At 35.0% G+C, this 16,209-nt stretch overlaps 1 protein-coding gene across 1 annotated transcript; it reads right to left on the minus strand.

The window, feature by feature from the left end:
• Positions 1–140: 140 nt before the first annotated feature.
• Positions 141–15,189, minus strand: LOC123710950 (ATP-dependent RNA helicase SUV3 homolog, mitochondrial). Its single transcript, XM_045663289.1, has 15 exons — positions 14,573–15,189; positions 14,375–14,495; positions 14,139–14,307; positions 13,384–13,567; positions 13,133–13,210; positions 12,513–12,604; positions 11,980–12,119; positions 11,026–11,160; positions 10,132–10,238; positions 7,103–7,296; positions 6,234–6,413; positions 3,950–4,098; positions 2,520–2,618; positions 2,053–2,194; positions 141–310 (listed from the first exon to the last, which is right to left on the minus strand). The coding sequence occupies exons 1-15, from the start codon at positions 14,991–14,993 to the stop codon at positions 206–208; spliced, it is 2,316 nt and encodes a 771-aa protein (XP_045519245.1). The 5' UTR covers positions 14,994–15,189; the 3' UTR covers positions 141–205.
• Between the last annotated feature and the right edge of the window lie 1,020 nt (positions 15,190–16,209).

Genomic DNA, 16,209 nt, shown 5'->3' on the forward strand with positions numbered 1-16,209 from the left:
TTTGTTAAGCTCAAAAAAGTATTACCAGCAAAACATCGGATTAGTTTGACAGGTACTTAACAATGGTTTCTTTAAAACCGATCAGCACACTACCAAATATATCCCAGCTCCAGTTCAGGGTTAAGCAATAAAAAAAAACATGAAGGTTTATCATATTTAATAAAACAAACTATCACATATAATTTATTCCACATTCATTCGTATTTTATTTCCTTCTATTTCTATTTATTGTTTTGTTCCGACTTCTGTCTTGTTTGTCGGATGTCAGCTCTTGTTGCAATTCTTTTAACATTTGTGGTGTTATTAAACCCTGAAACAAATTATTAGACAATATAAATATTATGTTCCTACTGCAACCGATTATGACTGCATAATTCAGCAGACATACGTAACAAAAAAATTGTATTAAATTTTTTGGATCGTTAAAAAGAATATGTTTATTTTATAATTTATAAAACATTATATTTAACCTATTACCTTATTGTCTTATCGAAACATATTAAAAAAATATATGTTAGAAGGTAGTTTTGAACCAAAAATCGCAATTGCCAAAAAAATTATTGAATTTGGTATAAACGCATCTTTAGAAAACCATTTATTGGGTCGATAAACGACAGTTATAATTGTGAAGATAACCTTAGATAAAATGGACCAAAACTACTTGTTACTATTTGATTTATCTATATATTTGTTACCTCCAAGTTACAAAATCAACTATATCGGAGTTGGGAGAAATGCGAGAAACGCTATTAAGGTGTTTACTATTCACCAGAAACTAGGTGAAAAGATACGTTACGATTTTGGGACCCATAAAGACATTTCTCATAAATAATAATTATGTTTAACATAGAAATATTAATTGCAATAGCCATTTGTTATTACGATAGTACTGTTCCGATCAAATACTAGTTGATGCCCTAGGCTTAACATTGCTGTAGTTAATTAATTAAGTTTTACACTAAGATTCTCGCCAAAGTCTAGTGGTTTCTTTAGTTTAAAGTTAAAAGGTTGAATATTATTTAGACGTGTTTTTCATTTACACGTGAAAACAGCTAAAAAACTTTTAATGAAAATTGGAAAAAATAGAGTTAAATATTAACAGGCTTAAATTAAATTACCAATATAAGGTACCACTGAAAATGTTTGGAAAATGGAAAACGGCTTAATGTAGGAAGTTGCCAACACGTTTATTGTTTTTCGAAGTAATAACCGTTCCTCTCTACACATCGTCGCATTCGGTTGAACCAAAGAGAAAAGCGGTCTGGTGCAAAGCTTCCTGAAGCCTAAATGTTCGTGTAATATTCTATGAACTTGACTCATACCAATGCCTAGGCTTGTCTGTATCTGCTGATAGGTTACTGTCTAATCTTGCTCTATCATGCGCCTAACAGCACTAATGTTATCTTCAGAAGTCGCTGTTAAGGACGTCCTTCACGCGGATCATCATTGAGATTGCTACGTCCACGCTTAAACTCGTTAAACCAATCGTAAATAGTGGCACGAGAAATTAGGCTTTATTAAGAAATGCTAATCGCAGCCTATCATAGCTTAGTTGTTGAGTGAGCTCACAACGAAAGTTGTAATAAATCATTGACCGAAGAGTTTTAGATTTGCCGCCAATTCACAATAACAAATGACAAATGAATGCAATATACTACATTAGGTTACCAAAGAGTTCTAACATTGAAATTCAAAAAAGTTTTTATTAGCAATTTTTCTAACTAGCCAGTTCTAAACATTTTCCATCTTACCCACGTATATAAAAACATTTTTACTTTTTCTATTTTTTACTATTTTCAATATTTATGTACTGTTTATTGTACGTTGAGCCTAGCCCAACACTCTCCGTGTTGTAAACTGGTACCTTATCATCACGATTTGGTGATGTTGAATGTGTTTTTCCAGGGGACAGCTAAACTCCAATTATACTTTTATTTGTGTGACCATACTTCAGCCACTGTTGTTTAAATCATTTTGTTTGTATTTACAAGTCCTACTACATATCGCTGACGGAATAAAAACTAAAAATTATAATATATTTTGAAAAAATACCTTGGCAACAAGCATTTCCGAGAGTTTCTTCTTTTCGTCACCGGACCTTGAATGTCCATGAATCTTTCCACTTCTCTTACCGCGACCGACTTCTTCCATCTCAGATCCGTCTTTAAGAACTTGCTCAGAATTTCTTAATAACCTACAAATAAAAATAAAAAAAATATAGAGCACTAATTTAAGCACAACATTCAAAAAAGTTAAAAATGTGTTTCGTAGGTTCAATTATTAATATTAAACTAAAATTTTTGAACTGATAAATGGTCAAGCGCAAAATATATTCGTGTCAAAGAATGTATGGTGACGAATTATTTATTAGGGTAGAATTGCCTATAAAATATAGTATTATAAGATCGCTGTTGCTAAAAATAAATATAATATAAATATTAGTCCCTCACTGACTTTTAACGGGAATATATATTTATATATTCGGAACGTAATAAGATTCCGTTTTGTGTTTTAGTTACCTGGTAATTTGAAAGATTCCTTGTTGTATGATAGCGTCAAGTTCCGCCTCCATTTCACGGACCAATTTGACGTCTGGAAACATATCCGGGAACCGATAGCTATGTAAAAATAAATATGTATAGACCTATTGCCTGTCTTTGTATCTACAATTGTTATCTTTTGAAAATAAAATTGTATTACATTTCCGAAGATAGTTAATATGAAAGAGTTATAAAAAAACAACGACACAAACATACACCATATAAGAAATATATCATTAAATTTTAATTTTGCGTATATCGGATTGTGGAGTTCGTGTATTTTCGCTAGGGATGTATCGGATACCGATATATCGGCGATACTTTGGATTACATTGGCATCAGCGATATTTTAATTGCCTTTTCAAATTTCGCGCTTTAAAAAAGTAATAAACACGCATTTTGTTCAATCTAGTTCGTTGCAAACGAGGCACGGAATATCTATGCCCGGCGTTTTATTCAGTTTGTTGTCCCTCTCACGCGCTTTGTCCCCGCATATTCCATTTCACGCGGAGTATTTTTGCGATACCAAATAAAATAAAATACAGAATTACAAAAATCTTGTTAATGTTGATTTTAATCACAAGCAGTGAATGGATATACACACGCTAATGTTATAAGACAGTGTGACACAAAATTATTATAAAAAAATATTATGAAGTTATAAGTCTGGAAGCTACAGTTTTTCTGATTATTCAATAAAAAAATAAGACGTAATTCCATTCACATTACAATAAATAAAATAAATTTATTGTCTACTTGTCTTAAATGTTTGCCTAGTGGCTTCAGCGTGCGACTCTCACCCCTGAGGTCGTAGGTTCGCTCCCAGGCTGTGCACCAATGGACTTTCTTTTTATGTGCGCATTTAAAATTCGCCCGAACGGTGAAGGAAAACATCGTGAGGAAACCGGCTTGCCTTAGACCCAAAAAGTCACCGGCGTGCGTCAGGCACAGAATATTACATATTCGATTAACAAATGATCATGAAACAGATACAGAAATCTAAAGCCTAGACCTAAAAGGTTGTAGCGCCATTGATTTATTTATTTTCTACGTAAACCGCCATATATTTACGTATAAAATCCGTTGCGTAGTACTCGCGTTCATATAGACAGACACATACTCGTATAGACGCATACTACAATATGTAAGGAGATATTTTTGTACCAAAATGCCCTAACATTTATAATGCGCACATTGGTCTACCAGAAATGGTACGTATACGTAACACCTACATGCGTCCATTCATTCCTAACATTACTCGCTTAGAAAAACAATTGCAATAGTAAACAAAATATGCAAACATACAAAATATAAACTATATGATTAAAGACAAAAATTTCACTTACAGAAATAAACATTAGTTTTTTATATACCATATGAGTCAAAGATATAAGATAAAGTTAGCTCACCTAAGCCAAAGATACAATTCCAGTACATCAAACACAGCTTCCAAGTGAACAAGGTCCATGATAGTCTTAGGTGCTGGCAGTGGCCAATCGACGACGTTACTGAGCCAGGATTTTGTTAAGGGCTCGTTTCTACTATACTGGCGTACCATCTGTAACAAAAGCGCTAGTTTGAAGGGATGCTACGTGTGACTAGTATATGTAGGTTGGGGAAAAAGTCTTTTCGCATATGTATGTATGTACTTGTAATAAAATCTCTGTGGCTATACTATTTGTATTACGCTGGGTTTTGTATCATTAAAATGATTTTTATTTATTTTTTGTACTGTCAAGATGAGTAAATTTAATGAAGAAATTTGATACATTTTAAAATTTTACATTATTTTATTTTAAAAAATTGCGAGGTCTATGGACCTAGTGCAGTGTCTGTGAGAGTAGCACAAATTTGGTTTAAGCGTTTACAGGAGGAGCTTTTAAGGAGCCAGATCGGCATTTCAGTAGTTACGACGTAGCTAAAGAACTGGGAATTGACCAAAAAACAGTTTTGGCGCATTTGAAAAAAACTGAGTACACAAAAAAGCTCGATATTTGGGTACTTCACGAGCTCACTGAAAGAAACCTAATGAACCGAGTACTCTTTTGTGATTCTTTATTACGACGTAATGAAACTGAACCATTTTTGAATAAGCTGATAACTGGTGATGAAAAGTGGATCACGTACGACAAGAACGTGAGAAAGAGGTCGTGGTCAAAGGCCGGTCAGGTTTCACAGACTGTGGCATAACCCGGGTTAACCCGTAACAAGGTGATGCTGTGTGTGGTGGGATTGGAAGGGCATTATTCATTATGAGCTGTTACCACCAGGCAGGACCATCGATTCTGAACTCTATAACGAACAACTGATGAGATTAAAGCAAGAAGTTGAGAGAAAGCGGCCGGAATTATTCAACAGGGGTGTGGTTTTTAATCATGATAACGCTAGACCTCACAGCCACTCAGCAAAAATTAAGAGAGCTTGGCTGGGAGGTGTTAATGCATCCACCGTATAGTCCTGACCTTGCACCTTCAGATTTTCACCTGGTTCGGTCGCTTTAGATTTTTTTAGGCAGTGCCAGGTTAACATCACGAGAGGACTGCCAAAACCAATTGTCGCGGTATTTTGATCAGAATCCCCAAAATTTCTATAGCAATGGGATCAATGCCCTACCTACAATATGGCAAAAAGTTATCGAACAAAATGGTACCGACACACTTTAGTTAAATGTAAATAAACTATATTAAAAAAATTGAAGGAACTTTTTCCCAACCTATTATATTATATTGTGTAATTTAAAAGTTAATTCAAAACTTTACCTAAGACGAAACTGCAAACCATTGTAATTATAATATGCATACAAAATCAATTTGTCTATGTATATTACCAGGCCTTGAAATCTTCAAAAGAATGTACCATATCTACTTATAGTACAATCAACACATTCATACAAAAAAATTCGTGGTGAAAAAAATGTTTGGTTCACTTTGATACAGATATCGGCAAACTTCTTGAGCATTAAACAAGGGAGTGGGGGAAAGTTTGCGCATCGTACACAGCGCGGGACACAAACGTCAAATGATCCACCAATCACGCGATCGACACGTCACTCTCCCGCCGCCGCGCACCACCGCCCCCTCCCAGTGACACATAAAAATTGCTTCTTAGGCAAGGACATTTGTTCAAAATGTTTGCCGGTATCTATATTGTGTAATTTTTATGATTGCTTTTTCCGAAGTCTGCTAGGCGTATCGTTTTTTTAATATATTTCTTCATCATATCAAGAAGCCCAATGTAGTGCACGATACGATTGTGTAAAACGAATACTTGCTATATATAAGAATGGTACGTTGCACTAGTACTTGTGTACATTTAGAATGATACACAATTGTTTCACAAGTATTAATTTGTACAACACATTGTTAAATATTTATTATTTTTCTTTAGTTTTCACGCAATTAAAATATGTACTTAGACTAAGTTTTTTGGAAAATAAAGATTTCAATTCATAACAAAAATATTATATATATAAATATAATATTGAATGCAGGTTGTTGTCTGTATTACGCCCTACATTTGAGGCCTGGCAGTAAATTTCTTTATTGAAGTTCATAGTATAAATTTTGTTACCTATAAATATCATTTTAATTTTTGACTTGAATAAAATTCCAAAAAACAACTTTTTTTTTTAATTTTTCCTTGCATTAGATTGATTAATAGTTAAGAGATATGGCTTGCATATAGATAACCTACCTTTAAGAATGTAGCGCAAACAAAAGGAAGCTTATTATTAATAGGAGCACAACAGAAGACGTATCTGGCGCGGAGAGGTAGCGGCACATGTTGTATCATCTCAGCTAGGAACTTGAAGGCTTCCGTATTGCACATGAAGTATAGAGAATCGTCCACGGTGCATAGATGGACAAATATGTCCTGTAATTTAAAAATAACAAATTTTATTTTTAGCAGAAAGTTCGAGAAATGTTTGGCCATTGGTAAAAATGTCTTACAAATTATTTGATTTAAACATATAAATAATTTTTGTTTAAATATATATATGTATTTTTAATACGTAATAGCTGCTGTGATGTTTTATTTTTTTTGAAGGACATTGAATACATTTTTAAAACATTTATTAAAAATATAATCTTAACCTTCATGGATATCTGTATTAACTTGTAAATAATATATAATTAAAAATATTATTTTTTATAAACGTCACATGACAGAAAACGAGCACAGATTAGTTACAACGATGATGATGCCGTATTATTGTCAATAATGTGTATTACGCTTGTCGTATCGTAATACTGTCTAGGAATTTAATTTCCTCGGAGAACGTTTTCATAAAAATTGAAAAAGAATGAGGATTTATACGTAAGTTGGCGTTTGTTTAGTAAGTATTAGGGGCGGGCGTGTTTTTTTGAAATTAACATTTTTAAGCCGTTAATTTAAAAATTGGTATAAGTTCTATAGTCACCAATAAACATTCAATATTCTAAAATCGTATCAAATAGCCCATTAAATCATTAATGGAAAGGAATAACATTCCCCTTCAACACGGGATTGACAGACTTTAATTAAAAATAAATATCGTAAAATAAATAAAGTAAAAATCTCACCATAAGACTGCTCAAAGTGGCATGAGGTAGATGATAAGCGTACAACTCCATTTGTTCAGCGGTCGGATGGAGACCGGCCTGAGTCACTGGTTCTGGTTGTTTCGATAGCAAAATCTTCAATGTGGGGAGGTCTTCAGGTCTATATGTGGTAACAAAGCCCGTTTCCCACACACTACCATATCTGCCTGCCCGGCCTATAAGAAAACGTGTTTGTATGGCAACTTGTTGAGGCAAAATACAATACGTTTTTTTTTAAATGAAAGAATTTTTCATTATTAATAGAGGCCTTTATTAACACGCATACAATAGAAATAAATATAAATATTGTTGTATAGCGTTCATTCGCCTTAGTCGGAATGCTCTTGGGTCCCTCAGGCAAGCCTTGACCTTAGTGGTCAATGATCTTCAATAAGGCTTGTTGAATGCCAACCTCCACGACACCTCAGAGACTCAAGCCTGCACGGGATAATACGTTTATGTGTTCGTTTGATTTTTTTTTTTTTGAAGAAGGAATCTCGCTGTTGGCCTTAAGGGCCTTTACAGCTCAGCTCGGGCTGTTTTGGCGAGCGTAGCTCGGCCAGAATGGCGTTTTATCCCGCGGCTAGCGCAAGGGCGTCTCCTGTGAGACTCGAACCTCGGCTTGGGCCGTCGCGGGGCGGTCAATCGCCTGAAGGGCAGGACGGAAGCTCACTGGAGTGAGCGAAGTGCGAAGTAAAGGTCCTCGCCTTCCCAGGTGAAGGCGGTTTTTTACCCTAATCTGTGATTGGCTATTTTTATTATTTTTGGCCGCGCGGGCGGCTTTTAATTTATCGTTTGCTACGGTAATTGGATCATCCGGATCCGTTAGTATGTGTCGGGGCCTCCTACGAGCCTTTTGTGTCGGGAAGGGGTAATAGTTGATGCTATTACGCACCAGCGGATTGGGATGGTGTTTAGCTTTGTCAAAGTGGCGTGTGGATGCCAACTTCATCCATTGGGCTATGGTAGGGAGCTCCAGGTCGTGGTACAGATCGACGTTTCTCACATAGAAGGGCGCACCGGTCGCGATTCTCATGAATCGCGACTGAAGCACCTGTAGCCGGTGAATATAGGAGGGGGAACAATGCGCAAAGACTACGCTAGCGTATGTCATGCACGGTCGGATGCAGGCCTTGTACATGGTCACCTTGTGTCTGAGAGACATATGACTCCTTTTATTTAGGAGGAAATGGAGGCGAGAGAGGACAAAATAGGCCTTCTTGCGAACGGCGGCTATGTGCTTACGGAAAGACATGCCGCTATCGAGCGTGTCTCCTAGATATTTGACGGACTTTTGCCATGGGATGGCTTGCCCGTATAGGGTTACCTCTGTCTTGAGGTGAAATTTATCCCTAGCGTTAGCACCGGGGTTGCCCCTGGCAAAGAGAACTGCTACGCTTTTCTCGGGATTTATTTGGAAGCCCCATTTCCGAAACCATTCGCCTAACGACGTGGTAGCGGTCTGGAGTCTGTCCACGATGACACCTCTATCTTTGTGGGTGGTATAGAGAGCGGTGTCATCGGCATAGAGGGCTAGCTCCACATTGGGAGCCCTAGGGATGTCGCCGGTATACAGCGTGAACAGAAGGGGCGAGAGGACCGAGCCCTGAGGGACTCCGGCCATGATGGGGCGAGGAGACGATAACGTTCCTTCTACGCGATAGCGCATTGAGCGGTCGGACAAGAAGTCGTGTACGATACGCACGAGTCTTAGTGGCACATTAAGGTGGTAGAGCTTGTAAACCAAGCCGTTGTGCCAGACCTTGTCGAAAGCTTTAGCTATGTCGAAGAAGAGCGCACCCGTGGCTCTCCAAAAAAACCTGCACGGGATATTACGTTTAAGTCGTCGTTACGTTTATGTCGTTTGAATACGCCCGTGCAGTAACCAAAGTTCCTCGGCGCGGTTTTGTATACCGGTGGGGATTGACTTCGTACGTTTTGTCAAGACGGTTTGACGTAGTGCTGGCACCGCCTTAACCCACGCACCCCTGCTAGTGCGTAATTGTTTGACGTTGTCTTGAAATGAAACTGCGCCTTGATCTTGTTTCTTGCTTCGCCGATTATTCGTGGGTCCCAGTTCGTAGTCAGAGGAGAGAGGAAAGAGAATTTTGCGTAGATCTCGCCGAGCTTAAGTACTCGAACAGTATACCGCGAAAACATCTGCGCCGGTATACCGCGACGAGAGCTATGCGACCCTTTTGTTCGGCGAAGCATTTTATTCATTTATTTATTAACCATTTTTCATACTTAAATTATTTACATATTTTAATTATAGGACTTATAACACATACTTAATTTCTACTTATGCCCTGCCAAAAATATTCTTATTTATCTTATAATTATAGAGTTGCCAAAATTAACGTATAAGCTATCTCTATTTATATCTCTACGAGTCTCTACGAGTCGCCAACAAGGCTATTGAGAATTCATGAACAGGAACATATAAACAGATAGAAAATGTAATATATATAATTAAAATACAATATATATTTACTGATTTTCTTCATATCCGTCATTACAAATGTTACAAATAAATTTAATGGTTTGAGATCCTGTTCATAGGTTCTAGAAATATTGTCTTGTCACTATATAATGTTATTTATTAACTTCTAAATAATACAAAAAAAACAATAATTTATATGGGTCTCTGATTTTATTATTTTTTATGTCAATTGTGATTATTTGATTTTGTGGTTTCTACGAATATAGACCCATCATATATATCGAATATTTTCTACCGGTGATTTTACCGCGATGTGTGATAAGGGCGTGGTTGGTGGAGCCAGCGCCACTCGCAACGTGAGCAGCAGACAGTGCAAAATTATCTACCAAACGTACGCTATACGCACGAATACGATTTGTTAGTGTCAATATAAGTGTAAAAAAAATATTTTTCTTAAGCCTAGTCTAAAACCTGATTTTAACGGATCATTCATCCATAAATAACAGTTGTAAAATCTTTTTGGTTCCCATCAAACATATGTTTAAGGGAATAACTGGATAATACTCACCAGCGATTTGTAACGCCTGGGAAATACTGATGACGTCCATTTCTTTATCTCCATCATCTTTCACAATAGGCTTTATGAGAGAATAAAATATTATTCGTCTTATACTCCTGAAATGTAATTAAAAAAATACTTTAAAAAACAACTAAAAATATTGTTTAATAAATTTGGTCACATTCCAACTTAGTGAACAAATAAATTACTGTCTATTTATTCGGCGTTTGAAAAAAAATAACATCACATTTTTGGTTATGCGTCACATTTTTCCGTTACGCGCCATTTTTTTCGTGTCCCTACCACGGTTGATTCGAAGAGATTCGAAGCCATTAATAACAAAAATATATAACAACGATAACAATGATAGTAATAGTTTTATTAATGTATTCTGTAACAATCTTAGTAGTAATAAGGTAAAATGAAATAATTGTATTATTTGTATTCATGTCTATGATAATAAAAGCCTTTTGTTAAACTTAATCCAATTAAAGTTTATTTAACCAATTTCTGTAAAGTTGCAATAGTAGATCATTTTTCGAAAAATAAGGTCATAAAGAAGTTTCACTTCTTACGTGTGTACACTAGTACACGCGCACATTTTTTTTTAAATTAAAATCAGTAGTTTTCGTGATGTTTTTGGAGAAACATACACATGACAACCTTCCTTTAAAGTCAGTTAAAAATATGTATATTAATATGTTATATTATCTCTCACACGAGTAAAAAATACATTTGTAACTTAAAACGCCTTAAACACAATTTCAATCAACACATGATCATGCCTTACATCAGAACAGTAAAGATGGGGTTTCAAGTAGGTGATTAGTCAACCCGCAAATATTATTTTACTCGGAATCGAATCCAGTAAACCAGCAAGCCACTAGATGCGTCTATACTCACAAATTAATTCCTAAGCCAATGGCATCAGTAGCCACCATGACTTTGCATGAGCTCTCCGGGTCATTGAATTTATTAGCTTGAGCCAATTTTGTACCAGGCGGTAAGCTCCCATATATGACAGCTACTTCATGACCCCTGAAATTAATTTATTCAAAGAAAACACTTTTTTAACTGATTGAAGCTATGTATTATAAACTTATATATTGCCACTGAGTAGCGATTGCACAATTCTAGAACGTCCGTACTCTTTTTCTCTGTCGCACTTTCCTCCGTCCTTGTCGTACGGCGTTCTAGAGTGCTCAGTCTAGCTTCGAGAAGGTTCCGATCTTCCCTCTCTCTCTCACTTATCATTTCGCCCTTGTCCCACACCTAGAAAATTCGGTCTAGAATATTCCTTCATCAAAGGGGTATAAATAGGCCTGAAAACGGGTCTCATGGAAACTGCACCGCTCGACTATGCATGTTCTGAAACTGCCTGAAAAAATGTTTCAGCTTCCACTAAACTAGGGTAACATTATGCAAATTACAATTTTCTAATATGTGATTGATGCTCTCCTGAAACGGTCAGAAATCATATTTCAGCCTGCTGAAAAGTTCTCTAAGTAGTGGAAAAATCTAGAAACATTGCAGTCTACCGTCTTCGTAAGAATATGTATCTGTTTCATACATAATTAGCAGGTGTTATTGTTACTGTTTAGTACATATAAGGGGATTCTTTGAAACTTAACGAAATTATTAATTATTAGTCACATGTTACATTTATTATTGCTATGTTCAAATAATACTGTTATTTTGCTAACAATATACAGTAAATCTTTAATATAACCAACCCCAAACCAATATGGCCCTTAGTATAACCAAAGCTGATATAAAGCAAACTGGCTGGGCTTTTTTTGAGGGTAGTAACAAATTCTAATACTATATGAAATGAGATACCTGCCTCATGGAACTGACCTCTGTTCTATGGCTCGACTTACACTGTATATGTCATTTTTGTTAAAACAAACTATACAATCCCCAGGTTGGACATTATCTAGTGAACCCAATGCTGAATGCTCCACTTTTAACTCTGTAAGCCTTTTGTATGTGCGAACCTGAAATTAAAATTTATAATGGTTCTAATGTATTCAGCTACGGGATGAGATGACCCCATCGGCCACAGGTGAAATAACCTGTGATAGAGGTTATTTCATCAGCGCAATCAATCAACCGCTTCCTAGTGAGATGCCATGCTATTAACTTCAGTCTTCAGCCAAATGGGCAGGCACTACTCAGACCGTACCACTGTCTCTCAGAAAACCGGTGTGAAGATTTTTTTAAAATGTTACAGGAGGCTCCTGATGTTAAGTAATAGATTATTCTATTATTATTTGGCTGCCTGTTGCAATCAGTGGGGTCTGTGTTTATTGCATTTATAAAAAATTACCTAAATTACAGAGTGTCAACTAATTGTGATTTTATTTGTTAGAGTAAGTAACAATACAAACCTCTATTTCCTCACCAGTTATGTTACATATCTCTTCAACTAAACCTATAGAACCAGCTTCCCCACACAAATGTATCTCATCTGCCTGCAGACCTGGAGTTTATAATTAAAAATATTACATGAATATATGTAGTATGTTTCTTATCAAACAATTTTATTAACTAGATGTTGATTCATATAGTGAAATTAAAATAAAGAATTAAAAAATAAATCAATGGTGCTACAACCTAATTAGGTCTCGGCCTCAGATTTCTGTATCTGTTTCATGATCATGATCATTTGTTAATCTTATAGGCAAGTAGGCGATCAGCCTTCTGTGCCTGACGGACGTCGTAGACTTGTTAGGTCTAAGGCAAGCCAGTTTCCTCACGATGTTTTCCTTGACCGTTCGAGCGAATGTTAAATGCGCACATAGAAAAAATCCTTTGGTGCACAGCCTGGAAGCGAACCTACGACCTCAAGGATGAGAGTGCATGCTGAAGCCACTAGGCCAACACGGCTCATTTAGTGAAATTGACCTACTATAAGGTAGTTTCCAAAGGGAAATGACTATAGCATGTAAATAGCAGCAAATATTTTAAAATAATATATACAATTTTTATATGAATTTCAATATATTACCTAATACAGCTCGTGTCCATGCCCAACCTCTTCCTCTATCTCCAATCATTTGAATTTCATCAATTATAGCCACTTCATCTGAAGTCAAATAAAACAAATTTTTTAGATAATAAAGCTCAATTACAGTTACAAACCATTGACATCCTAAATCTAGCCCAGTTAGATTGTTTTAAAATCCAGTCAAGGCAATGTTTTGTCTGAGTGTATATTCGAAATTTAATTATCTGCCAATAAAAATTAAAAAGACTTACAAGAATCATTTAATGACGTCATTTCAACTGTACAAGCAACATGTTTTGAAGGGGTTAGTTCTGGTTCATTAATTACAAATATTTCTTCATCACTTGATGATTGTTCTTCTTCATTATCCATTATTGTGTTATATTGAGAAGCATGCCGTCTTTCTTCACCAGTTATTAAATCACAAGGGGTGCCCTGTCAAAAAAAAATCAATGGTGTTACAACCTTTTTAGGTCTAGGCCTCAGATTTCTATACTGTTTCATGTTCATTTGTTAATCTAATAGGTAAATAGGTGATCAGTCTCCTGTGCCTGACAAGTCGACGTTTTCGGTCTAAAGCAAGCCGGTTTCCTCTCAATGTTTTCCTTCACTGTTCGAGGTCATGTTAAATGCACATAGAAAGTAAATCCATCGGTGCACAGCCGGGGTTCGAGTCGCAGGGATAAGACTCGCATGCTGAAGCCACTAGGCCAACACTGCTCTGGGTGCCATGTCAATGGTAGCTAAATATAGCAACAAAATATAATAAGACTATTTTATAAAGTCTATCTTTGGGAATAAATAGATACCATGTGTATGGATCATATGAATAAGTTCTAATCAAGTAATTATTACCTACTTAGAATATAATATATATAAATATGTACACATGTATGAAATTAGGCCAGAAAATATAAATAACTTTCATTGAATAGACATCCTATTACAAATAAAAAAAGATTGTACATATTTTTTCTGAATTATATATTTTTAGCTGTTATCTTACTCTTTTATTTGATTTATGGTATATTTCTGTTGCTAATAGCTTTAGAGGTCCACAGTATACTCCTGATTTGGCTGTTAAATATCTCTCCATGGCATGATAAGTTTTCCCTGAATTTGTTGGTCCTGCATGGAATATTATCTTTCTATTCATTGAGCGTGCTTGAGGATACCTTTAAGTTGACAAAATAATGAATGGCTATATTTTCACCATTAATAAAATAAAACAATAATATTTACCAACTAGCTGGTGTCCGTAAATCTGATATTTTCTTTAAATCTTCTAAACAGTCTAAATGAGGAAATGCAAGTCTAGCATGTCTTAGGAAATATGGAAAGAGATCGTCTACATGACCAGCACCTTAAATATAAAAAGTTCCTAATAAATATTTATACACAGATATGCACAATACAAAAACTGTGCAGACCTTGTCTTACCAACAAGAATATCACTAATTGTAATATGCAAATCTGGTGGTAAATCATGTTCTAAACAATGTCTTCTGAATGACAAGAATGCCTGATGCAATAGTTGATCGTCCAAACCATTATTACAAGCTAATACTCGAACTTCAGGTTTTTGATAAAACTTGTTTAATGTTTTTAGAAGATCTTGCTTTTTCAATCTTCCTGTGAATTCCTCCCCTACATTTATATCATCAGGATTTGGCTTAACCGGTACTGGTACGAATAATGATGATGGATTACTTTTATCATGTTTTTTAGTTCTTTTGAAAACATAACCTATTCCACTATGATTTCCATTTCGTGAAGATAAAACACTGTTAACGAATGGAGATAGACATGGTAACCTATCTGTACAAGAGATAGTCCATATTCGAGAAAAACCTTTGTACATTTTGATTTTGAAAAAATTAAAATAAATATTATTACTTTAAAAAAATAATAAACTGCTTGCTTATTAACATTTTGATCTGACCCACAGACAAGTAGATATCTCTATTGTTGTACAAATAACGATTGCTCGTTATATCTAGTGTGAGTTAGCCTTTGTTATAGAATATCACAGTTTAAAGTTTAAACTGTATTATTCCAAATAGTTGGACGAAAGGAAATATAAATTTCTAAATAAAAAAATATTATTAGTATGACGACACCTATCTATTAACCATAAACAAATGCCTTAACAGTAGCGTATGTAGAACGTCAAAACTTGTAAATTTGTCGACACGAGCTGCCATTTTTATACATTTCTTTATTAGTTTATATGTGAATATGAAACCTTTAAGTAAGGAATGAATAAAATTGATGATGTTATGTATTTGATAATTTTATTTTTGGAAAATACATTAAGTGGCAGATATCTTGTTTAGTAGGAAGAGACAGTGAGTGGTCCACATCACCCTTTTACATGTTTGCTATTCTGGTGAAATAAATAAATATTGTTTTTTGCATATTTTATGAATGAACTGTACCTATCTTGTCCTTTAGTTTTAAATTGAGTACGTTTTATTCTTCGATGACAAGTTGTTATTTTTCCGTTTGTCTTCGAGTCATATTTCCATGTAAGAATTTTGTTTTGTTTTTGTTTAATTCTAATCCTATTACTCGGCGAAAAGAACAGAGTTTATTTATCATTTCATAGATAGAGAATAAAACGATTTCATCAGAAAATTTGAGTTGTGTAAGTAAATACCGTCAATAATTATACCTTTGTGTCCAATTAAACTTTTGCTTTATGCTTTGAAGTATTGTTATAAATATGGCAGGAGAAAGTGGGTAAACGTGTCTAACCCTTTTTTTAGTTTTATTCGGCTTATACTTTTGAAGTATATATCCGTAACTAGTTCAATCATCCATGATGGTACCTTGCATTCGTGGAGGGCATTAATCCACATACTGCCGTGTGAGATGGAATTTAAAGCTTTTCTATTTTACTTTATGATACCTCTAACTTACAAGCTACATAATTTATTTTTTTCCAAATTAAAGAAACATTTCAAAAACTTACATACAATATATATATATATATAGAAAGATAATTTTTCTTGTACTAATTTGCTATTGATATTCTTGATATTTTCATATTTATTTAAATATTTAAAAAAAACAGC

Source organism: Pieris brassicae, chromosome 6 (assembly GCF_905147105.1).
Source record: "Pieris brassicae chromosome 6, ilPieBrab1.1, whole genome shotgun sequence".
Taxonomy (NCBI): Eukaryota; Metazoa; Arthropoda; class Insecta; order Lepidoptera; family Pieridae; genus Pieris; species Pieris brassicae.